Genomic DNA, 24,101 nt, shown 5'->3' with positions numbered 1-24,101 from the left:
CGAAAGCATAATGTTTTATAGCTTAATTAGCTGTATCAAGAAGACGGAACCAGAAGCTTGAAGGAGTTGAACAAGAAACGTCTTCTTGGAGTCAGACAGAGCCATGTCTTTCCGTGGTGAGTTCATCTTAATGTGACAGTTTCTGTTTTTGATCAGAAGGGTGGACAGTTCGCTGAGGACCAGGTCCAATAGCGCCGAACTCAAAGCGCTATTTGGTACCGACCACCAATATAGTGGCATCTATGCGATCACAAGTGTGGGGGTGATCACCGATTAGTGAGATTAAATAAACCGATCACGATTCCATCGCCTGAAGGATCAAGCGCAGTGAGAGGGCCGTGATTATTCGCTCTAAACCAAAGTATAATGTTTTACAGCTTAAATAGCTTTGGGATCTCACTGTCTCTCAAGAAGTTGGTGGCAGCAAAAATCATATTGCATATAATATTCTTGTAATGTTTTTTTTTTTTTTACATTTACTTTCACAACTAGAATCTACATTAGTTGGATGATTTTGTTTGGAATTGCAAGGATACATTTGCAACAAGAGGCCAGCTAAAGCTAGTATTATTTGCCACATCTTTAGCTTGCAATTGAGTAACAAATTTACGTTATTTTCCCAACAAACTGCATTAAAGGCATATAATGGTATATTTAATTGAACTTTTAAAACTTGATGTGATCTGTACATTATTTTTCATGCAGAGGGAAAAGAACAGAAAAGAGAGCTTCTAATGGAAAATGAAAATTCTGAAACTCGATGGAATGAGGAACTCAGACTAGTCCTCATCGGAAATACAGGAGTGGGCAAGAGTGCCTCCGGGAACACCATTTTGGGCCGAAGGCATTTCCTGTCAAAGATGAGCGGCAGCTCTGTCACCAAGCTCTGCCAGCACGGGATCGCTGAACTTACAGAGAAGCAGGATTCCCAGAAGGATGGCCAGACTGACACAGAGAGGAGAAAAAGGAAAATCCTGGTCGTGGACGTGCCAGGTTTCGGGGACACTAGCCTCAGTGGGGAGCAGATTTTGGATGAAGTAACCAAATGTGTGGCTGTCACTGCCCCTGGTCCACATGCATTCCTGCTGGTGGTTCCATTAGGACGATACACAGACAGTGAAAACCAGGCTCTCTGTCAGTTGGCAGGGATATTTGGGGAAAATGCTGTCCGTCATCATACTGTGGTTTTGTTTACTCGAGGTGACGAGCTGGAAGGCGTTGATATAGAAACATACCTAAGGGACTCCGGAAATCCCTTGCTAAACTCTCTGATTGAGAGGTGTGGAGGCAGATACCATGTATTCAACAATAAAGAAACTGGTAACACTCTGCAGGTGGAAGAGCTGTTAATGAAGGTGGACAACATGGTGAAGCACACAGCTGAAGGCTTTTACACCAATGCAATGTTTAAAGAAGCTGAGGCGATCATCAGGGAAGAACAGGAAAGGATGAGGGAGCAAGGGGAAGCAGATGGGCAAGTGAGGAGAAATTGAGAGCCTGATCATGGCTGCGCTCTCTTCTGACGTGCTGAGGAAAATTGGGATAGTGGTGGCAGCAGCTGCTACGGGCTATGTTGTACTGACCATGTTTGGGCCAGCTTTATCTTCAGCAGCTGCATGGGCAAGCTGCTGGCTTGGCAAGAAAATACTTAAATTTTATGATGTGCAACTATGGACTATAGAAATGAAACAGGCCTCAGCAAGCGCAGCTAACAGCATAAGTGATCAAATATTTTAAGCACTAAGTAATTTGGCATCTTTTAAATGTAAAAGCAAGAAAAAATGTTGCTGCGGCAAGTTATATTGGTCTCTGGGTGCGTCAAATAAAGATGCTTAACTGCACCAACTGTACAATTGTGATTCCTACTTTTGTTTGTATGTTTGTATAGTGCATGAAATCTGACACAATTCCGTCAAAACTAAACTGATGCTGTACAATCATAAATGCAGATCATTTTAAAGAACGACACAAATTTCTTACAGTTGATTTGTCTAATTTAATCATTTTCATGCTTTTACTGTAACAGTAATCTCACCAGCCTATAGCATTTGTTTTTAACTGATGTTTATTTTGATGACCAGAAAGCCAAAAAGTGTTCTATAATGGAATAATTCTGGTGTTCTTGTTATTTTCCAGTTTGCATTCACATGAGAATATTTCAAGAACCTTTTCTAATGGTTGACTCGATATGCAATGTAAACAATATATGTGTTGTATGAAATAACTGCCAATAAATATTTTCAATCATAATTGTGAATCTTTCTTGGCTATAAATGCTTTACAAGATTTGTACCTATAAAGAATTGATGATAATTGTACATAAAAGCCATTTTGTTATTAAATTTAAAGAAATTTAAAGTTCTGATAACGTTTGTGATCCACCGCTAGATGGCAGTAAGTCTTCGCTCTGAAATAAAGTAACGGTGACGTCTCAACAATTCGAAGAGATGCAGCTTTACCTGTACCGAGAAGATAAAACAAGTTTGGAAGATTTGGAAAAATAACGATTTTTGGGGGGGGGGACGTGGCTCTTGAGGGTGACACTAGCCTCAGTGGAGAGCAGATTTTGGATGAAGTAACCAAATGTGTGGCTGTCGCTGCCCCTGGTCCACATGCATTCCTGCTGGTGGTTCCATTAGGACGATACACAGACAGTGAAAACCAGGCTCTCTGTCAGTTGGCAGGGATATTTGGGGAAAATGCTGTCCGTCATCATACTGTGGTTTTGTTTACGAGAGGTGACGAGCTGGAAGGCCTTGAAATAGAAACATACCTAAGGGACTCCAGAAATCCCTTGCTAAACTCTCTGATTGAGACGTGTGGAGACAGATACCATGTATTCAACAATAAAGAAACTGGTAACACTCTGCAGGTGGAAGAGCTGTTAATGAAGGTGGACAACATGGTGAAGCACACAGCTGAAGGCTTTTACACCAGTGCAATGTTTTCAGAAGCTGAGGCGATCATCAGGGAAGAACAGGAAAGGATGAGGGAGCAAGGGGAAGCAGATGGGCAGTCGGCAAGTGAGGAGAAATTTAGCGGGAAAAGCACTTCCAGCCCTCTGACCAACAGACGTAGGAACCAGTCCAGAGGGACGCATGCAGGTGGCAGCAGGGAGCAATCTTTGACATGCAGGATCAAGGCTGCGCTCTCTCCTGCCGTGCTGAAGAGAATTAAGATAGTGGTGGCAGCGGCTGTTACGGGCTTGGTTGTAGGGGCCACGTTTGGGGCAGCTGTCCCTTTAGTAGCTGCAGCCGGGGCATCGCTTACCGGGACAACACTTGGGATAACAGCTCTGCAGGGGCTCTGGGGGCACTAGTAGGGGGATGTTCTGGTGGTTGTGTTGGAATCATTGCAGGTACTGAAGCTGCCAGCGCTGGCGAGGCTGCTTTCAATATACCTTGCAGCAAGTAAGTGCTATTGGCACAGTCGCTGTAGCAAATGTTGCTACCCCTGCTGCACCTATAGAGGCAAGTGTCGGCTCGGTGGCTGCTGTGGCCACAGCGGTCAGTGGTCTGACAGTCAAGGTGGTGAAGGAAAAAACACAGCACACGGAAGAAGAAAAGAGCAGTTCCTCAGAGAAGAGCAGTTATGAATTCAATTTAAAAAATAAATACTGGATTTAACAAGTAAGCTCCGGTTCACGCTTTACTTCAATTTTATGATGTGCAACTATGGACTATAGAAATGAAACAGGCCTCAGCAAGCGCAGCTAACAGCATAAGTGATCAAATATTTTAAGCACTAAGTAATTTGGCACCTTTTAAATGTAAAAGCAAGAAAAAATGTTGCTGCAGCAGCAAGTTATATGGTCTCTGGGTGCGTCAAATAAAGATGCTTAACTGCACCAACTGTACAATTGTGATTCCTGCTTTTGTTTGTATGTTTGTATAGTGTATGAAATATGACACACGGATGACACCACCCTCATTGGGCTCATCTCCAATGGAGACGAGACTGCCTCCAGGAGGGAGGTGGCTCGACTGGTTTCCTGGTGCGGACACAACCCTGCAGCTGAACGCTCAGAAAACAGTGGAGATGATTGTGGACTTCAGGAAAGTCACAGCCCCTTTGCCCCCCCTTGCCCTCATGGACTCCCCCATCACCACTGTGGACTCCTTCCGCTTCCTGGGCACCACCATCACCCGGGACCTTAAGTGGGAGCCAACCATCAGCTCCCTCATCAAGAAGGCCCAGCAAAGGATGTTCTTCCTACGGAAGCTGAGGAAGCTCAAACTGCCTCCCAGGATGTTGGCGCAGTTTTATACGGCCATCATCGAGTCCATCCTCACCTCCTCCATCACCGTGTGGTATGCTGGCGCCACCGTCAGGGACAGACTGAGGCTGCAGCGCGTCGTGCGCGCTGCCGAGAAAGTGATCGGCTGCAGGCTTCCATCCATCCAGGACCTGTATATCTCCAGGACCCGGAGGCGTGGAGGTCGGATCACGGCCGACCCTTCCCACCCTGGTCACGGACTGTTTTCCCCCCTCCCCTCAGGCAGGAGACTACGGTCCATTCGGACCAAAACCTCCCGCTACATGAACAGCTTCTTCCCCTCTGCCATCAGGCTGCTGAACACCAAGTGACTTATCACTGAAGCACCATGTACAGCAGCCAGTCGGACTCATGAACAATACACACCTTACTATTTATATATTTATATATCTTATTTTATTTATCTTATTCTAGTGTTTATTGTCTTCTCTATGTTGAATGTTGCAGCGTCGCACCGAGACAAATTCCTAGCTTGTGTAATACTGTGTACTACATGAACAATGGCAATAAATAAATCTGATTCTGATTCTGATAAGTGATCAAATATTTTAAGCACTAAGTAATTTGGCACCTTTTAAATGTAAAAGCAAGAAAAAATGTTGCTGCAGCAAGTTATATTGGTCTCTGGGTGCGTCAAATAAAGATGCTTAACTGCACCAACTGTACAATTGTGATTCCCACTTTTGTTTGTATGTTTGTATAGTGCATGAAATCTGACACAATTCCGTCAAAACTAAACTGATGCTGTACACAAAGAATGACACAAATTTCTTACAGTTGATTCGTCTAATTTAATCATTTTCATGCTTTTACTGTAACAGTAATCTCACCAGCCTATAACATTTATTTTTAACTGATGTTTATTTTGATGGCCAGAAAGCCAAAAAGTGTTCTATAATGGAATAATTCTGGTGTTCTTGTTATTTTCCTGTTTGCATTCACATGAGAATATTTCCAGAACCTTTTCGAATGGTTGACTCGATATGCAATGTAAACAATATATATGAAATATATATGAATTAACTGCCAATAAACATCTTCAATCATAATTGTGAATCTTTCTTGGCTATAAATGCTTTACAAGATTTGTACATATAAAGAATTGATGATAATTGCACATAAAAGCCATTTTGTTATTAAATTTAAAGAAATTTAAAGCTCTGATAACGTTTGTGATCCACCGCTAGATGGCAGTAAGTCTTCGCTCTGAAATAAAGTAACAGTGACGTCTCAACAATTCGAAGAGATGCAGCTTTACCTGTACCGAGAAGATGAAACAAGTTTGGAAGATTTGGAAAAATAACGATTTTGGGGGGGAAAGAAAGACGTGGCTCTTGAGGGTGAGAAGATCTTTCATGTGACAGTTTCTGTTTATGATCAGAAGTGTGGACAGTTCGCTGAGGACCAGGTCCAATAGCGCCGAACTCAAAGCGCTATTTGGTACCGACCACCAATATAGTGGCATCTATGCGATCACAAGTGTGGGGGCGATCACCGATTAGTGAGATTAAATAAACCGATCACGATTCCATCGCCTGAAGGATCAAGCGCAGTGAGAGGGCCGTGATTATTCGCTCTAAACGAAAGTATAATGTTTTACAGCTTAAATAGCTTTGGGATCTCACTGTCTCTCAAGAAGTTGGTGGCAGCAAAAATCATATTGCATCTAATATTCTTGCAATGTTTTGTTTTGACATTTTCTTTCACAACTAGATATCTACATTAGTTGGATGATTTTGTTTGGAATTGCAAGGATAAATTTGCAACAAGAGGCCAGCTAAAGCTGCCACATCTTTAGCTTGCAATTGAGTAACAACTTTACGTTATTTTCCCGACAAACTGCATTAAAGGCATCCAAGGTAGTTTTCTCTGTCAACTGGACTGGGTTTCTTCTCTTGAAGACGTTTCGCCTTCTATCCAGAAGGCTTCTTCAGTTCTGAAACCGCTGGGGAGAGCTTGAAAATATATAGCCCCTGTGGACCATTAGCATGCTAATGATCTGGGTGGTCACCTGAGAGTCGTTGGCAGGGTGTGTTCGTCGGGTCGTTCACCTAGTTTCTGTTGAGGTGTCTCCCCTTTGTCTGCTGGATCACATGGTGATGAGTCACTGGGTCTCCTGGAATGGTGTGAATGTTTGTTTTGTTGTTGGAAGGAGTGGAGGACTGCATTGTATGTGGGTGACAGGAAGTGCCTCAGGCCACCACCTCTGTTTAAGGATGGTTTTTCCAATTTAACATGGATAGCTTCCTTGACCCCCCTTTCAAACCAGCGGTCTTCTCTGGCCAGTATCCTTACTAGTAACGGAAAGACATGGCTCTGTCTGACTCCAAGAAGACGTTTCTTGTTCACTCCTTCACCAGCGGTCTTCTCTGGCCGGTATCCTTACTAGTACGGATACTGGCCAGAGAAGACCGCTGGTTTGAAAGGGGGTCAAGGAAGCTATCCATGTTAAATTGGAAAAACCATCCTTAAACAGAGGTGGTGGCCTGAGGCACTTCCTGTCACCCACATACAATGCAGTCCGCCACTCCTTCCAACAACAAAACAAACATTCACACCATTCCAGGAGACCCAGTGACTCATCACCATGTGATCCAGCAGACAAAGGGGAGACACCTCAACAGAAACTAGGTGAACGACCCGACCAACGACCCTGCTAACGACTCTAAGGTGACCACCCAGATCATTAGCATGCCAATGGTCCACAGGGGCTATATATTTTCAAGCTCTCTCCCCAGCGATTTCAGAACTGAAGAAGCCTTCTGGATAGAAGGCGAAACATCTTCAAGAGAAGAAACCCAGTCCAGTTGACAGAGAAAACTACCTTGGATACAATGACCTGGATGACTAAGAATTTACACAGACATCTTGCATTAAAGGCATATAATGGTGTATTTAATTGAACTTTTAAAACTTGATGTGATCTGTACATTATTTTTCATGCAGAGGGAAAAGAACAGAAAAGAGAGCTTCTAATGGAAAATGAAAATTCTGAAACTCGATGGAATGAGGAACTCAGACTAGTCCTCATCGGAAACAGGAGTGGGCAAGAGTGCCTCCGGGAACACCATTTTGGGCCGAAGGCATTTCCTGTCAAAGATGAGCGGCAGCTCTGTCACCAAGCTCTGCCAGCACGGGATCACTGAACTTACAGAGAAGCAGGATTCCCAGAAGGATGGCCAGGACACAGAGAGGAGAAAAAGGAAAATCCTGGTCGTGGACGTGCCAGGTTTCGGGGACACTAGCCTCAGTGGGGAGCAGATTTTGGATGAAGTAACCAAATGTGTGGCTGTCGCTGCCCCTGGTCCACATGCATTCCTGCTGGTGGTTCCATTAGGACGATACACAGACAGTGAAAACCAGGCTCTCTGTCAGTTGGCAGGGATATTTGGGGAAAATGCTGTCCGTCATCATACTGTGGTTTTGTTTACTAGAGGTGACAAGCTGGAAGGCCTTGATATAGAAACATACCTAAGGGACTCCGGAAATCCCTTGCTAAACTCTCTGATTGAGAGGTGTGGAGGCAGATACCATGTATTCAACAATAAAGAAACTGGTAACACTCTCTGCAGTGGAAGAGCTGTTAATTAAGGTGGACAACATGGTGAAGCACACAGCTGAAGGCTTTTACACCAGTGCAATGTTTTCAGAAGCTGAGGCGATCATCAGGGAAGAACAGGAAAGGATGAGGGAGCAAGGGGAAGCAGATGGGCAGTCGGCAAGTGAGGAGAAATTGAGAGCCTGATCATGGCTGCGCTCTCTTCTGACGTGCTGAGGAAAATTGGGATAGTGGTGGCAGCAGCTGCTACGGGCTATGTTGTACTGACCATGTTTGGGGCAGCTTTATCTTCAGCAGCTGCATGGGCAAGCTGCTGGCTTGGCAAGAAATACTTAAATTTAATGATGTGCAACTATGGACTATAGAAATGAAACCGGCCTTCAGCAAGCGCAGCTAACAGCATAAGTGATCAAATATTTTAAGCACTAAGTAATTTGGCATCTTTTAAATGTAAAAGCAAGAAAAAATGTTGCTGCAGCAAGTTATATTGGTCTCTGGGTGCATCAAATAAAGATGCTTAACTGCACCAACTGTACAATTGTGATTCCTACTTTTGTTTGTATGTTTTTTATAGTGTATGAAATCTGACACAATTCCGTCAAAACTAAACTGATGCTGTACAATCATAAATGCAGATCATTTTAAAGAACGACACAAATTTCTTACAGTTGATTTGTCTAATTTAATCATTTTCATGCTTTTACTGTAACAGTAATCTCACCAGCCTATAACATTTTTTTTTAACTGATGTTTATTTTGATGACCAGAAAGCCAAAAAGTGTTCTATAATGGAATAATTCTGGTGTTCTTGTTATTTTCCTGTTTGCATTCACATGAGAATATTTCAAGAACCTTTTCTAATGGTTGACTCGATATGTAATGTAAACAATATATGTGTTGTATGAAATAACTGCCAATAAATATTTTCAATCATAATTGTGAATCTTTCTTGGCTATAAATGCTTTGCAAGATTTGTACCTATAAAGAATTGATGATAATTGTACATAAAAGCCATTTTGTTATTAAATTTAAAGAAATTTAAAGATCTGATAGCGTTTGTGATCCACCGCTAGATGGCAGTAAGTCTTCGCTCTGAAATAAAGTAACGGTGACGTCTCAACAATTCGAAGAGATGCAGCTTTACCTGTACCGAGAAGATAAAACAAGTTTAGAAGATTTGGAAAAATAACGATTTTTTTGGGGGGGGGACGTGGCTCTTGAGGGTGACACTAGCCTCAGTGGAGAGCAGATTTTGGATGAAGTAACCAAATGTGTGGCTGTCGCTGCCCCTGGTCCACATGCATTCCTGCTGGTGCTTCCATTAGGACAATACACAGACAGTGAAAACCAGGCTCTCCGTCAGTTGGCAGGGATATTTGGGGAAAATGCTGTCCGTCATCATACTGTGGTTTTGTTTACGAAAGGTGACGAGCTGGAAGGCCTTGAAATAGAAACATACCTAAGGGACTCCAGAAATCCCTTGCTAAACTCTCTGATTGAGACGTGTGGAGGCAGATACCATGTATTCAACAATAAAGAAACTGGTAACACTCTGCAGGTGGAAGAGCTGTTAATGAAGGTGGACAACATGGTGAAGCACACAGCTGAAGGCTTTTACACCAGTGCAATGTTTTCAGAAGCTGAGGCGATCATCAGGGAAGAACAGGAAAGGATGGGGGAGCAAGGGGAAGCAGATGGGCAGTCGGCAAGTGAGGAGAAATTTAGCGGGAAAAGCACTTCCAGCCCTCTGACCAACAGATGTAGGAACCAGTCCAGAGGGACGCATACAGGTGGCAGCAGGGAGCAATCTTTGACATGCAGGAACGAGGCTGCGCTCTCTCCTGCCGTGCTGAAGAGAATTAAGATAGTGGTGGCAGCGGCTGCTACGGGCTTGGTTGTAGGGGCCACGTTTGGGGCAGCTGTCCCTTTAGCAGCTGCAGCCGGGGCATCGCTTACCGGGACAACACTTGGGATAACAGGCTCTGCAGGGGCTCTGGGGCAGCAGTAGGTGGATGTTCTGGTGGTTGTGTTGGAATCACTGCAGGTACTGAAGCTTCCAGCACTGGCGAGGCTGCTTTCAATACCTTGCAGCAAGTAAGTGCTATTGGCGCAGTCGCTGTAGGCCTGGGAGGAGCTGCAGGACTCACCTTGGGAGTGAAGGCTGTTATATGCGCAGGAGGTGTAGCAAATGTTGCTAGCCCTGCTGCACCTATAGCGGCAAGTGTTGGCTCGGTGGCTGCTGTGGCCACAGCGGTCAGTGGTCTGACAGTCAAGGTGGTGAAGGAAAAAACACAGCACACGGAAGAAGAAAAGAGCAGTTCCTCAGAGAAGACCAGTTATGAATTCAATTTAAAAAAATAAATACTGGATTTAACAAGTAAGCTCCGGTTCATGCTTTACTTCAATTTTATGATGTGCAACTATGGACTATAGAAATGAAACAGGCCTCAGCAAGCACAGCTAACAGCATAAGTGATCAAATATTTTAAGCACTAAGTAATTTGGCACCTTTTAAATGTAAAAGCAAGAAAAAATGTTGCTGCATCAAGTTATATTGGTCTCTGGGTGCGTCAAATAAAGATGCTTAACTGCACCAACTGTACAATTGTGATTCCTGCTTTTGTTTGTATGTTTGTATAGTGTATGAAATATGACACACGGATGACACCACCCTCATCGGGCTCATCTCCAATGGAGACGAGACTGCCTACAGGAGGGAGGTGGCTCGACTGGTTTCCTGGTGCGGACACAACAACCTGCAGCTGAACGCTCAGAAGACAGTGGAGATGATTGTGGACTTCAGGAAAGTCACAGCCCCTTTGCCCCCCCTTGCCCTCATGGACTCCCCCATCACCATTGTGGACTCCTTCCGCTTCCTGGGCACCACCATCACCCGGACCTTAAGTGGGAGCCAACCATCAGCTCCCTCATCAAGAAGGCCCAGCAAAGGATGTTCTTCCTACGGCAGCTGAGAAAGCTCAAACTGCCTCCCAGGATGTTGGCGCAGTTTTATACGGCCATCATGGAGTCCATCCTCACCTCCTCCATCACCGTGTGGTTTGCTGGCGCCACCGCCAGGGACAGACTGAGGCTGCAGCGCATCGTGCGCGCTGCCGAGAAGGTGATCGGCTGCAGGCTTCCATCCATCCAGGACCTGTATATCTCCAGGACCCGGAGGCGTGCAGGTCGGATCACGGCCGACCCTTCCCACCCTGGTCACGGACTGTTTCCCCCCTCCCCTCAGGCAGGAGACTACGGTCCATTCGGAACAAAACCTCCCGCTACATGAACAGCTTCTTCCCCTCTGCCATCAGGCTGCTGAACACCAAGTGACTTATCACTTAAGCACCATGTACAGCAGCCAGTCGGACTCATGAACAATACACACCTTACTATTTATATATTTATATATCTTTTTTTATTTATCTTATTCTAGTGTTTATTGTCTTCTCTATGTTGAATGTTGCAGCGTCGCACCGAGACAAATTCCTAGCTTGTGTAATACTGTGTACTACATGAACAATGGCATTAAATAAATCTGATTCTGATTCTGATTCTGATAAGTGATCAAATATTTTAAGCACTAAGTAATTTGGCATCTTTTAAATGTAAAAGCAAGAAAAAATGTTGCTGCAGCAAGTTATATTGGTCTCTGGGTGCGTCAAATAAAGATGCTTAACTGCACCAACTGTACAATTGTGATTCCTACTTTTGTTTGTATGTTTGTATAGTGCATGAAATATGACACAATTCCGTCAAAACTAAACTGATGCTGTACACAAAGAATGACACAAATTTCTTACAGTTGATTTGTCTAATTTAATCATTTTCATGCTTTTACTGTAACAGTAATCTCACCAGCCTATAACATTTGTTTTTAACTGATGTTTATTTTGATGACCAGAAAGCCAAAAAGTGTTCTATAATGGAATAATTCTGGTGTTCTTGTTATTTTCCTGTTTGCATTCACATGAGAATATTTCCAGAACCTTTTCTAATGGTTGACTCAATATGCAATGTAAACAGTATATGTGTGTTGTATGAATTAACTGCCAATAAATATCTTCAATCATAATTATGAATTTTTCTTGGCTATAAATGCTTTACAAGATTTGTACATATAAAGAATTGATGATAATTGCACATAAAAGCCATTTTGTTATTAAATTTAAAGAAATTTAAAGATCTGATAACGTTTGTGATCCACCGCTAGATGGCAGTAAGTCTTCGCTCTGAAATAAAGTAACAGTGACGTCTCAACAATTCGAAGAGATGCAGCTTTACCTGTACCGAGAAGATAAAACAAGTTTGGAAGATTTGGAAAAATAACGATTTTGGGGGGGAAAGAAAGACGTGGCTCTTAAGGGTGAGAAGATCTTTCATGTGACAGTTTCTGTTTCTGTGTGCGTGCGTGTGTGTGGGGGTGTGGGTGTGGGTGGTGTGTGTGCACATGCTCATATCTCCTCTAGAAAACCTACACATACCGACCAGTACCTCCAGTTTGACTCTCACCACCCACTGGAACACAAGTTAGGAGTGATCAGAACTCTCCAACACCGGGCCAGAGAAATACCCACCACATCCCAAGGCAGAAAGAAGGAACAGGACCACATTAAGACAGCTCTCAAAACATGTGGCTACCCAGACTGGGCCTTCACCAAAACCTCAAGAAAGCGAGACCTCAGCAAAGGAGAGGAGGAGAGAAACAAACGCCGCAGCGTTTCCATCCCCTACCTGTCTGGAGTCTCGGAGAGAGAGGGGGGGGGGTGTGGTTGTTAGTGCAACAGTACAAACTACACCTCATATGCTTCTTGGATAACCAGGATGACATTTTCCAGGTTTTAACTTTTTCCCAGCTTTTCTTACACAGCCAGACCCCATTTTATAGGTCAATGATGAAGAGAAACGTTGCTGAGTTTACGCACAGCAACGTCTCTTGCAATTTAATGAAGGAAAATGTATATTTCCAAAGGAAAATTCTTATTATAATTTAATTTATATTTACACTGAAGACTGGAAGGAATTGTGGGAAAAGGTTGTTGGTGTGAGGACACTTCTGAGGCAAATATTGACTTTGGGTATTGCGTGAGTATTGCGTCACTTCCTGTCTCCTCTATCGTTCGTTGGTTGCATTGTGCACGGGGTGCCGTATTCACTTAATATTGAACACTTGGTGTGTTGTATTCACTTAATATTGAACACTTGGTGTGTTGTATTCACTTTACTTAAAATTTTGAACACTTGAGACATTCTAGTCACCCGATAACAGTGAGAAACAACCCATATTAAACAAATACAGGGCTTCGCCGATCACTAGCGTTAGCATGGCCTCACCGTCTGTTTCACCCGGTGTCTTTGTCTGTTCAGAGTGCGAAATGTTTAGTTACTCCTCTGCCTCCCTTAGTGAAGGGAATAGGTGCAGAAAGTGTAGTTTATTTATGGCTATGGAGGCAAGACTTAGCGAGCTTGAGACGCGGTTCCGCAGTTTGGAGTTAGCTGGAGTTGCGTCATGTAGCCAGGGTAAGCTAGCTGCTGCGGAGCCACCTAGCGTAGCTTCAGCTAGCGGTCCCCCGGCAGCAGCCGAGCAGCCGGCTAGCCAGGGCGGCTGGGTGACGGTTCGTAGGAAGCGTAGCCCAAAACAAAGGCCCGCGGTGCACCACCAACCGCTTCCCGTGGCTAACCGCTTTTCCCCACTCGGCGACACACCCGCTGAGAAACCGACCCTGGTAATTGGCGACTCTGTTTTGCGCCACGTGAAGCCGACTCCAGCAACCATAGTTAGGTGCATTCCGGGGGCCAGAGCGGGCGACATAGAAGCATATTTATGGCTGCTGGCGAGACGTAATCGTAAATTTGGTAAAGTTATTATTCACGTCGGAGCCAACGACACCCGGCTTCGTCAGTCGGAGGTCACTAAAATTAACTTGAAGTCGGTGTGTAACTACGCAAAAACGATGTCGGACTCCGTAGCATTCTCTGGTCCCCTCCCCAATCTGGCCAGCGATGAGATGTTTAGCCGCATGTCATCGCTTCGTCGCTGGCTGTCACGGTGGTGCCCCGATAACCAGGTGGCCTTTATAGACAATTGGAGCACCTTTTGGGGAAAACCTGGTCTGATTAGGAGAGACGGTGTCCATCCCACGCGAGATGGTGCTTCTCTCATTTCTAGTAATCTGGCTAATTTTATTAGACCCAAAGTGACCTGACAATCCAGGGTCCAGACCAGGATGCAGAGTTGTTGTCTTACACACCTCTCTGCTGCTTCCTTAGAACCCTCATCCACCAACAATAACATATTTAACACTATAGAGGTAGTCTCTGTTCCACGGTTAAAAGTTCACCAAGCACAGAGCAGGGGAGCGGTCAATCACCAAAATCTTATTAAAATTAATACTGAAGCACAAGTTGGAGAAACTAATATCACAATTAAGTGTGGACTGTTAAATATTAGATCTCTTTTGTGTAAATCCCTGTTAGTGCACGACCTGATAGCGGATCATCACATTGATTTATTTTGTCTTACTGAGACCTGGCTTCAGGAGGAGGAGTATGTGAGCTTAAATGAATCTACTCCTCCTACCCATCTTAATTATCATATTCCACGTGTTACTGGTCGAGGAGGGGGAGTGGCAGCAATCTATCACTCCAAGTTATTAATTAATCCCAGACCAAAACATAGCTTCAGTTCATTTGAAAGCCTGACTCTTGGCATCACTCATCTGAACTGGAGGACAGAAAAGCCACTTCTGTTTGTAGTTGTATATCGGCCCCCTGCTGGGCCACATTCAGAGTTCCTGTCTGAGTTCTCTGATTTCTTATCTGACTTGGTCCTTAGAACGGAAAAAGTCATTATCATTGGAGACTTTAATATCCATATGGACGTTATAAATGACAGCTTTAGAAATGGCTTCATTTCATTACTTGAGTCAGTTGGTTTCCTCCCCAGCAGATAAACCAACCAACTCACAGCTTTAACCACACCCTAGATCTAGTTCTGACTTATGGTGTTGAGGTAGAACATGTGTCAGTGTTCCCTCAAAACCCAGTCCTGTCAGACCATTCTTTGATCACTTTTACATTTATGATTAAGGATTCTTCTATGCTCAGAACAAAGTCTTACTATAGCAGATGTCTTTCAGATAATGTTGTAGCTAAGTTTAAGGAAGTGATCCCTGTGCTGATCCCAGGACCACCGTGTGTTTCCCCAGGGATCAATCATTATAATCTTAGCCCTGCTGAGGTTGACTCTATTGCTGAAGGTGCAGCAACCTCACTGAGAATCACGCTTGATTCTGTTGCCCCCCTGAAAAAGAAAATAGTAAATCAGAGGAGGTGTGCCCCCTGGTATAATTCACATATCAGGACCCTCAAGCAGAAAGTGCGAAGACTGGAAAGGAAGTGGCATTCTTGTAAAATAGACAGCTACCATGTAGCCTGGAAAGACTGTCTATTAGTTTACAAAAAGGCCCTTCGCAAGGCTAGAACAGCTTATTTTTCTTCTTTGATTGAGGAAAATAAGAACAACCCCAGGTTTCTTTTCAGCACTGTGGCCAAATTAACCAAGAGTCACAGTGTTTTAGATCCACGTATCCCTTCTTCCCTTAGTGGTGAAGACTTCATGAGCTTCTTCACTGATAAAGTTCTAGCTATCAGAGAGAAAGCTAACCAGGCCATCCCAACAACTGGACCATCACCAGATGTGCCGACTGTGGGAACATACAGGGTCTCCATCGAGCCCTTAAGCTCCTTCAGCCCTATATATTTTTCTGAGCCGTCATTGCTAATTCAGAAATCCAAGACCACCACGTGTCTTTTAGACCCCATCCCAACACACCTGTTGAAGGATGTTTTACCATTGATAGGCAGTTCTATCCTGGACCAGATCAATGGTTCTTTAGTGTCAGGTTATGTACCCCGGTCCTACAAGGTGGCAGTGATTAAGCCGTTTTGTTAAAAACCATCACTGGATCCCGATGTCTTAGCCAATTATAGGCCAATATCCAACCTTCCTTTTATCTCTAAAGTTCTAGAGAAGTGGTGGTGACTCAGTTACTGGAGCACCTGCAGAGGAACAGCCTGTTTGAGATGTTTCAGTCAGGCTTTAGAGCTCACCACAGCACAGAAACAGCACTTTTTAAAGTTACTAATGATCTTCTCATAGCTTCCGATCATGGACTGGTCTCTATGCTGGTTCTGCTGGACCTCAGTGCTGCTTTTGATACAGTTGATCACAGTATCCTGTTACAGAGACTGGAACATGTGATTGGGATTAAAGGGACAGCACTAGACTGGTTTAGATCATACATATCTGATAGATACCAGTTTGCCCATGTCCATGGTGTTCCCTCCTCATACAGTAGGGTTAGCCATGGAGTTCCTCAAGGTTCTGTACTCGGACCAATCCTCTTCACATTGTACATGCTTCCCTTAGGGAACATTATTCGGCAGCATGGGATAAATTTTCATTGTTATGCTGATGACACTCAGCTCTATTTATCCATGAAACCCGAGGAGACAGAGAAGTTAGTGAAGCTCCTGACCTGTCTTAAAGACATAAAGTCCTGGATGTCTTCAAATTTCCTCCTCCTTAACCCAGGAAAAACTGAGGTCATGGTGTTTGGTCCTGAACCTCTCAGGGAGAGATTAGATCACATGATCACTCTAGATGGTATCTCATTAACATCTAGTCTCTCTGTGAGGAATCTAGGAGTAACTTTTGATCAAAATCTCTCCTTCAACTCACACATTAAATTAGTCTCTAGAAGTGCCTTTTTTTCACTTGAGGAACATCACAAAGATCAGGAAACTGCTGACGCGGCATGATGCTGAAAAGTTAGTCCATGCATTGTTACTTCCAGGCTGGACTACTGTAACTCCTTATTATCAGGGTGTCCAAACAACTCTTTAAGAAGCCTCCAGTTGATCCAAAATGCTGCAGCCAGAGTTCTGACAGGTATTGACAAAAGAGATCACATTACTCCTGTACTGGCGTCGCTTCATTGGCTGCCCGTTAAATTTAGAATAATTTTTAAAACCCTTCTTTGACCTACAAGGTCCTCAGAGGCCTAGCTCCATCCTACCTGGAGGAGCTAGTGATACCTTACCAGCCCAATAGACCGCTCCGCTCTCAGAATGCTGGTCTACTTGTGGTTCCCAGAGTTTCCAGGAGTAGAATGGGGGGCCGAGCATTTAGCTACCAGGCCCCCCTGCTATGGAACCATCTCCCTGTCCAGGTACGGGAGGCTGACTCCATCGCTACTTTAAGATCAGACTCAAAACCTACCTCTTTGAAAAAGCTTATTGTTACTAATTCAGTAGTTCCAGTTTCTATCATAGACAGACAAATTATCATACCTAGGGGTCGTCTAATCGTTAGGTCACATCTTAGTTATGCTGTTATAGGCCAAGGCTGCCGGGGTCCGGAAACATGATCACCTGACAAGCCTCTGTCACTCCACTGGGTCATGGTTTCCTCTCCTTTCCTCCCCTTTCCTCTCCTCATCAAGCAGACTAGTTATGCTGATTCTTGTGTAGTTTTTCTGCTTCTCTCCCCCCCCCTCTATTTATTTACAGGTATCGCCGCCTCAGAGCTGCATAATGACCTCCGGCCCCGCTGAAGTGATTGTGCATCATATTTTTGTGTGTGTTTTCTGTGCTCTGTGCCTCTCCTCTCCCTCTCCCTCTCCCTCCTCTCCTCTCCTCTCCTCTCCTCTCCTCTCTCTCCTCTCCTCTCTCTCCTCTCCCCTCCTTCCCTTTTCCTCTCCCTCTCCTCTTCTTTCCTCTCCTCTTTCCCCTCCTCCTCCTTCTCCTCTCCTCCCCTCACTACCTCCCTCCCCTCTACTTCTCCTCTCCTCTACCCCTCTCCTCTCCTACCTATCCTCTACCTGTCCTCCCCCTCTCCTCTCTCTTTCCTTACCAGCCGCCATCAGCAGGAGGTCCCCCTACATGAGCCTGGTCCTGCTCAAGGTTTCTTCCTGTTAAAGGGGAGTTTTTCCTTGCCACTGTTGCTTGTCTGGGGTCAGGCCTGGATTCTGGAAAGCGCCTTGAAACAATTTTGATTGTATAAGACGCTATATAAATAAAGATTGATTGATTGATTGATTGATTTGGTAAGCCACATTTACACATGCAGCCATCCCCAGAAGTCTAAGAGAATTTCCCTTGCAGAAGCCATGTGTGAATAGCAACTAGAATGGATTATCCTGGGATTCTGCCTCTCCTGTTATTTCCCACCTTCCCACTGAGAGTCTTAGGATGTCTTGAAGGCGCCACCATGGCACGTGTCCTCGTGTCCGGTGAATGTTCTGGAGCTCGTGTGAAAAGAGGAACTCGCGTTCCAAGTCTTCTTCTCTCGACCTGCAGTCCTCAGTGAAGCAGAGTTGAATATGCCAGCAGCTTTTGTGTAGCCCTGAAAAAGAAGTCTTGTTACATCCTTCCTCTGCTGATCTTTAGGTGTTGGAGGACTCCAGACAAATCCTGGTTGCGGCCAACATGCAGCCCGACGACCCGTTCCCGATGGACGACAAGATCAAAGAAGGTCTGGCTCATTTTCATCCTCTGTTGTCCCTTTTTTCTCCAGCTGCTGGGTGCACTCTCCCCACTCGCCCGGTGCACCTCTCATCCTCTCTCCCTGTTGAGAGGATGTTCCTCGTCCTCGTTCCTTTGGTTCAGTGACATCAGATTTTTTCCTCTTGCCATTTCTCCCTCCTCTCTGCAGCTTATTCACATGTGGTGGAGAACACGGCGTTTTTTGGCGACGTTGCATTGCGTTTCCCGCGCATCGTCCACCACTACTTTGACCGGAACTCTGAATGGGGCGGCCTGCTGCGCTGGGGGCTCCATTTCTGTAACCAGACAGGGGTCTTCACAGGAGGGGCCCACCATCATGTCCTCACCCTGGTAAGGACACGCTACCGTAACCTCTCCTGGGCTGCAGCTGGGCCTGCTCCTTGTGAACCTGGTCAACCTCAAGATTCCAAAAGGGTTGTGTAGTGTTCAGACATTTGTTTGTAATTTTCTGTACATTTGAAGTTTAAAAAAACCATATGATGATGCAGTCAACTGTGAAAAACAATGCTTTTTTGCCTTATTATACACATTTCCTGTTTTATTACCTCTGTATCTATAGCAGGGGAGCAGTTACACATTTGTGTATCTTTGCGTCGTATTAGGACCTAAATTGCGTCGGCGTGTCACCATAATGTGTAAATGAGCTGCAAGTGTTGACCTTAATGCATTTTTCTTTGCCATATAACAGAAAATTGCAATAACAGGGCAGTGCAATAAAATGTGGCTGCTGCAGGGATGTGAGAAAGTCCTCACGGCTCACATTCTGGAGCTTTTGCTTCAGTCTGTTGTCTTGTAACTGCGTCCCCATTCTCAGCCACCAGCGCCACAAATTGTGTCGTTTGTCTCCACGATTCTCCGCCGTTTGTTGTGACCTTTGCAACTCAAAAGAACAAAGCAGATAAACCGCTTTTCCCTGTCCAGTCTGCGGTTAATGAGCCAAACTGTGGCATGATTAATCTGTGACCTTAGCCAAGCGCCAGGAGAATTACAGCATAGATTCATTTCAAGGCTGCCGGCAGCAGTTGGAGACCTGATAGCGTCCATGACCAAGTCAAAGTATTGATAGGTTCTGACTCCTGGTGTGGGAAATGAGACGTGCAGCATCTTTACGTTTCTTCTTTTTTCTTTTTCCCCCCTTCCTTATATTTCTGACTGGGTGTTCAGATGTCACAGGAGCTGGGAATAACGGAGAAAACTCCAGATTTTATGAATCCATACCGCACCGAGCGCGACGACGTGAGTAGCATATGGGTCCTACATTATTGTCAGTTTAAATCGGGTTGTCCACCAAACGTCATCTCATCCCAGGTGCTTCACACTGCCGAAGCTTTCAAGAAGATCCTGAGGGAGGAAGAGAAGAGGAGGAGAAAAGAAGAGAAGAGGAAAGAAATCAGGAAAGGCCCTCGCATCTCCCGCTCACGCTCTGAACTATAGCGCCGCCACTTCAGCACGTTCAGAGAGCAGAGGCCAAGAAGATCGGCGCTCATGTACAGCTGTTCATAGGTGATCCGATGTGGTGACCGTGACGACAGAGAAGTGGCGCAGTGGCGTGAAAAAAAACATATTTGGTGAATTGAAAAGGAAATCTCATTTTTGATAAACTTGAGGTACTTTGGAACATAAATAGTTTTAATATGATACATTTACAGTACTTGATACCTTTACAGGACCCCACTATGATGTATCTGGTCTATTGTTTCAGTCTAAATCCATTTTTATTCTAATATGTGTGGCTGCCAAAATATAGATGTGGTCTAACTTATAGAGGAGACACTTGGCCTGGTTATGATTTATTAATGTCAAACCAAAATACCAACATTTATGATTTGTTGTTTGTTGAAAGAGAAATCTGTTATATATCTAATTTTTTAAAAAGTTTTTGTGAAGGACGCAGTCACATTTTGTTTGCCATAAGGACCATGTACAATTTCTGTTTGTCTTCATAAAAAAGAACTGTGAACATCAGAGGGCAACTATGACTATTGCATTTGGGGGGCAAGATATGTTAAAAATAATGTTATTCATACTGCTTTTGTTTTGTCTTTTTCTTTGAAAGGGACATATTTTAGATCTCTATACGTAAAATTGGTGTAATTTTGAAATATTACAACTGTTGGACAACTATATGTATATTGAGAATTGATGATAATTGCACATAAAAGCCATTTTGTTATTAAATTTAAAGAAATTTAAAGCTCTGATAACGTTTGTGATCCACCGCTAGATGGCAGTAAGCCTTCGCTCTGAAATAAAGTAACAGTGACGTCTCAACAATTCGAAGAGATGCAGCTTTACCTGGACCGAGAAGATGAAACAAGTTTAGAAGATTTGGAAAAGTAACGATTTTTTTTGGGGGGGGGGGGGGGGGGGGGGGGAAAGACGTGGCTCTTGAGGGTGAGAAGATCTTTCATGTGACAGTTTCTGTTTTTGATCAGAAGGGTGGACAGTTCGCTGAGGACCAGGTCCAATAGCGCCGAACTCAAAGCGCTATTTGGTACCGACCACCAATATAGTGGCATTTATGCGATCACAAGTCTGGGGGCGATCACCGATTAGTGAGATTAAATAAACCGATCACGATTCCATCGCCTGATGGATCAACTAAAGGGAAAAGATCAAGAACAGTTAATAAAAGTTCTGTTCTACCACTAGAGGGCAGTGATTATTCACTCTAAACGAAAGTATAATGTTTTACAGCTTAATTTGCTGTATCAAGAAGACGGAACCAGAAGTTTGAAGGAGTTGAACAAGAAACGTCTTCTTGGAGTCAGACAGAGCCATGTCTTTCCGTGGTGAGTTCATCTTAATGTGACAGTTTCTGTTTTTGATCAGAAGGGTGGACAGTTCGCTGAGGACGAGTTCAATAGCGCCGAACTCAAAGCGCTATTTGGTACCGACCACCAATATAGTGGCATCTATGCGATCAAAAGTCTGGGGGCGATCACCGATTAGTGAGATTAAATAAACCGATCACGATTCCATCGCCTGAAGGATCAAGCGCAGTGAGAGGGCCGTGATTATTCGCTCTAAACGAAAGTATAATGTTTTACAGCTTAAATAGCTTTGGGATCTCACTGTCTCTCAAGAAGTTGGTGGCAGCAAAAATCATATTGCATCTAATATTCTTACAATGTTTTGTTTTGACATTTTCTTTCACAACTAGATATCTACATTATTTGGATGATTTTGTTTGGAATTGCAAGGATAAATTTGCAACAAGAGGCCAGCTAAAGCTGCCCGTCTTTAGCTTGCAATTGAGTAACAACTTTACATTATTTTCCCAACAAACTGCATGAAAGGCATATAATGGTGTATTTAATTGAACTTTTAAAACTTGATGTGATCTGTACATTATTTTTCACGCAGAGGGAAAAAAACAGAAAAGAGAGCTTCTAATGGAAAATGAAAATTCTGAAACTCGAAGGAATGAGGAACTCAGACTAGTCCTCATTGGAAAAACAGGAGCGGGCAAGAGTGCCTCCGGGAATACCATTTTGGGCCGAAGGCATTTCCTGTCAAAGATGAGCGGCAGCTCTGTCACCAAGCTCTGCCAGCACGGGATCACTGAACTTACAGAGAAGCAGGATTCCCAGAAGGATGGCACAGAGAGGAGAAAAAGGAAAATCCTGGTCGTGGACGTGCCAGGTTTCGGGGACACTAGCCTCAGTGGGGAGCAGATTTTGGATGAAGTAACCAAATGTGTGGCTGTCGCTGCCCCTGGTCCACATGCATTCCTGCTGGTGGTTCCATTAGGACGATACACAGACGGTGAAAACCAGGCTCTCTGTCAGTTGGCAGGGATATTTGGGGAAAATGCTGTCCGTCGTCATACTGTGGTTTTGTTTACTAGAGGTGACGAGCTGGAAGGCCTTGAAATAGAAACATACCTAAGGGACTCCGGAAATCCCTTGCTAAACTCTCTGATTGAGAGGTGTGGAGGCAGATACCATGTATTCAACAATAAAGAAACTGGTAACACTCTGCAGGTGGAAGAGCTGTTAATGAAGGTGGACAACATGGTGAAGCACACAGCTGAAGGCTTTTACACCAGTGCAATGTTTTCAGAAGCTGAGGCGATCATCAGGGAAGAACAGGAAAGGATGAGGGAGCGAGGGGAAGCAGATGGGCAGTCGGCAAGTGAGGAGAAATTTAGGGGAAAAGGATGCAAAAGGAAGAGGAGTGGCAGCCCTTCCAGCCCTCTGACCAACAGATGTAGGAACCAGTCCAGAGGGACGCATGCAGGTGGCAGCTGGGAGCAATCTTTGACATGCAGGAACGAGGCTGCGCTCTCTCCTGCCGTGCTGAAGAGAATTAAGATAGTGGTGGCAGCGGCTGTTACGGGCTTGGTTGTAGGGGCCACGTTTGGGGCAGCTGTCCCTTTAGCAGCTGCAGCCGGGGCATCGCTTACCGGGACAACACTTGGGATAACAGGCTCTGCAGTGGCTCTGGGGGCAGCAGTAGGGGGAGCTGCTGGTGGTTGTGTTGGAATCATTGCAGGTACTGAAGCTTCCAGCGCTGGCGAGGCTGCTTTCAATACCTTGCAGCAAGTAAGTGCTATTGGCGCAGTCGCTGTAGGCCTGGGAGGAGCTGCAGGACTCACCTCGGGAGTGCAGGCTGTTATATGCGCAGGAGGTGTAGCAAATGTTGCTAGCCCTGCTGCACGTATAGTGTCAAGTGTAACAAATGTTGCTAGCTCTGCTGCAGGTATAGCGGCAAGTGTAACAAATATTGCTAGCTCTGCTGCACGTATAGAGGCAAGTGTAACAAATATTGCTAGCTCTGCTGCACGTATAGAGGCAAGTGTAACAATATTGCTGCTCTGCTGCACGTATAGTGGCAAGTGTAACAAATATTGCTAGCCCTGCTGCACCTATGACCTAAAATGTTGCTGCATCAAGTTATATTGGTCTCTGGGTGCGTCAAATAAAGATGCTTAACTGCACCAACTGTACAATTGTGATTCCTACTTTTGTTTGTATGTTTTTTATAGTGTATGAAATCTGACACAATTCCGTCAAAACTAAACTGATGCTGTACAATCATAAATGCAGATCATTTTAAAGAACGACACAAATTTCCTACAGTTGGTTTGTCTAATTTAATCATTTTCATGCTTTTACTGTAACAGTAATCTCACCAGCCTATAACATTTGTTTTTAACTGATGTTTATTTTGATGGCCAGAAAGCCAAAAAGTGTTCTATAATGGAATAATTCTGGTGTTCTTGTTATTTTCCTGTTTGCATTCACATGAGAATATTTCCAGAACCTTTTCTAATGTGACTCGATATGCAATGTAAACAATATATATGAAATATATATGAATTAACTGCCAATAAACATCTTCAATTTTAATGTTGAATCTTTCTTGGTTATAAATGCTTTACAAGATTTGTACATATAAAGGATTTGGGGAAGTATGTTAGAAATGTAAGAGTTTTGTAATGAGAAACTAGGGAAACGGTTATTACAGAAGGACGGATGACACGATAGTTAACAACTGTATGTTCGTTTACCTTCAACATCAATTAAAGGTAAATTTAGTGTGTTAAGTCTTTCCCAGTGCCAACTTGTGATTGTTCTGCTGCTTCCATGCAGGTAGGGGGCGCGGATTATTCAAATAACACAGAAGCGTCTGACACTTGACGTACAATCAGACCACGGCAAATCCGGCCTTCTCATTGGACGATGGTGACT

The 24,101-nt window shown here is 44.3% G+C and overlaps 3 protein-coding genes and 1 pseudogene across 4 annotated transcripts; all 4 read left to right on the top strand.

Moving 5' to 3' along the window:
* Window positions 1-9,882, top strand: part of LOC130514348 (GTPase IMAP family member 4-like) — a 30,122-nt pseudogene extending 20,240 nt beyond the window's left edge.
* LOC130515258 (GTPase IMAP family member 8-like) lies at window positions 22-10,014 on the top strand. The gene is made up of 4 exons (XM_057015422.1): window positions 22-116; window positions 706-1,490; window positions 2,537-3,358; window positions 9,881-10,014. The coding sequence occupies exons 1-3, from the start codon at window positions 104-106 to the stop codon at window positions 3,317-3,319; spliced, it is 1,581 nt and encodes a 526-aa protein (XP_056871402.1). The 5' UTR covers window positions 22-103; the 3' UTR covers window positions 3,320-3,358; window positions 9,881-10,014.
* Window positions 5,503-23,768, top strand: LOC130514343 (uncharacterized). 2 transcript variants are annotated; one of them, XM_057013871.1, is made up of 3 exons: window positions 5,503-5,616; window positions 21,103-21,197; window positions 21,772-23,768. In XM_057013871.1, exons 2-3 carry the CDS (start codon window positions 21,185-21,187, stop codon window positions 23,262-23,264), a joined length of 1,506 nt encoding a protein of 501 aa, XP_056869851.1. In that variant the 5' UTR covers window positions 5,503-5,616; window positions 21,103-21,184; the 3' UTR covers window positions 23,265-23,768. The 2 variants fall into 2 exon arrangements, with proteins under 2 accessions (XP_056869851.1, XP_056869852.1); XM_057013872.1 differs by lacking the exon at window positions 5,503-5,616 and adding an exon at window positions 12,054-12,202.
* Window positions 17,966-20,599, top strand: LOC130514359 (coiled-coil domain-containing protein 134-like). The gene is made up of 4 exons (XM_057013889.1): window positions 17,966-18,373; window positions 18,554-18,735; window positions 19,570-19,641; window positions 19,714-20,599. The coding sequence occupies exons 1-4, from the start codon at window positions 18,328-18,330 to the stop codon at window positions 19,837-19,839; spliced, it is 426 nt and encodes a 141-aa protein (XP_056869869.1). The 5' UTR covers window positions 17,966-18,327; the 3' UTR covers window positions 19,840-20,599.
* Window positions 23,769-24,101: the final 333 nt, after the last annotated feature.

This window comes from Takifugu flavidus, chromosome 18 (genome assembly GCF_003711565.1).
Source record: "Takifugu flavidus isolate HTHZ2018 chromosome 18, ASM371156v2, whole genome shotgun sequence".
Classification (NCBI taxonomy): Eukaryota; Metazoa; Chordata; class Actinopteri; order Tetraodontiformes; family Tetraodontidae; genus Takifugu; species Takifugu flavidus.
This window is presented reverse-complemented; position numbering and strand designations above follow the sequence as displayed.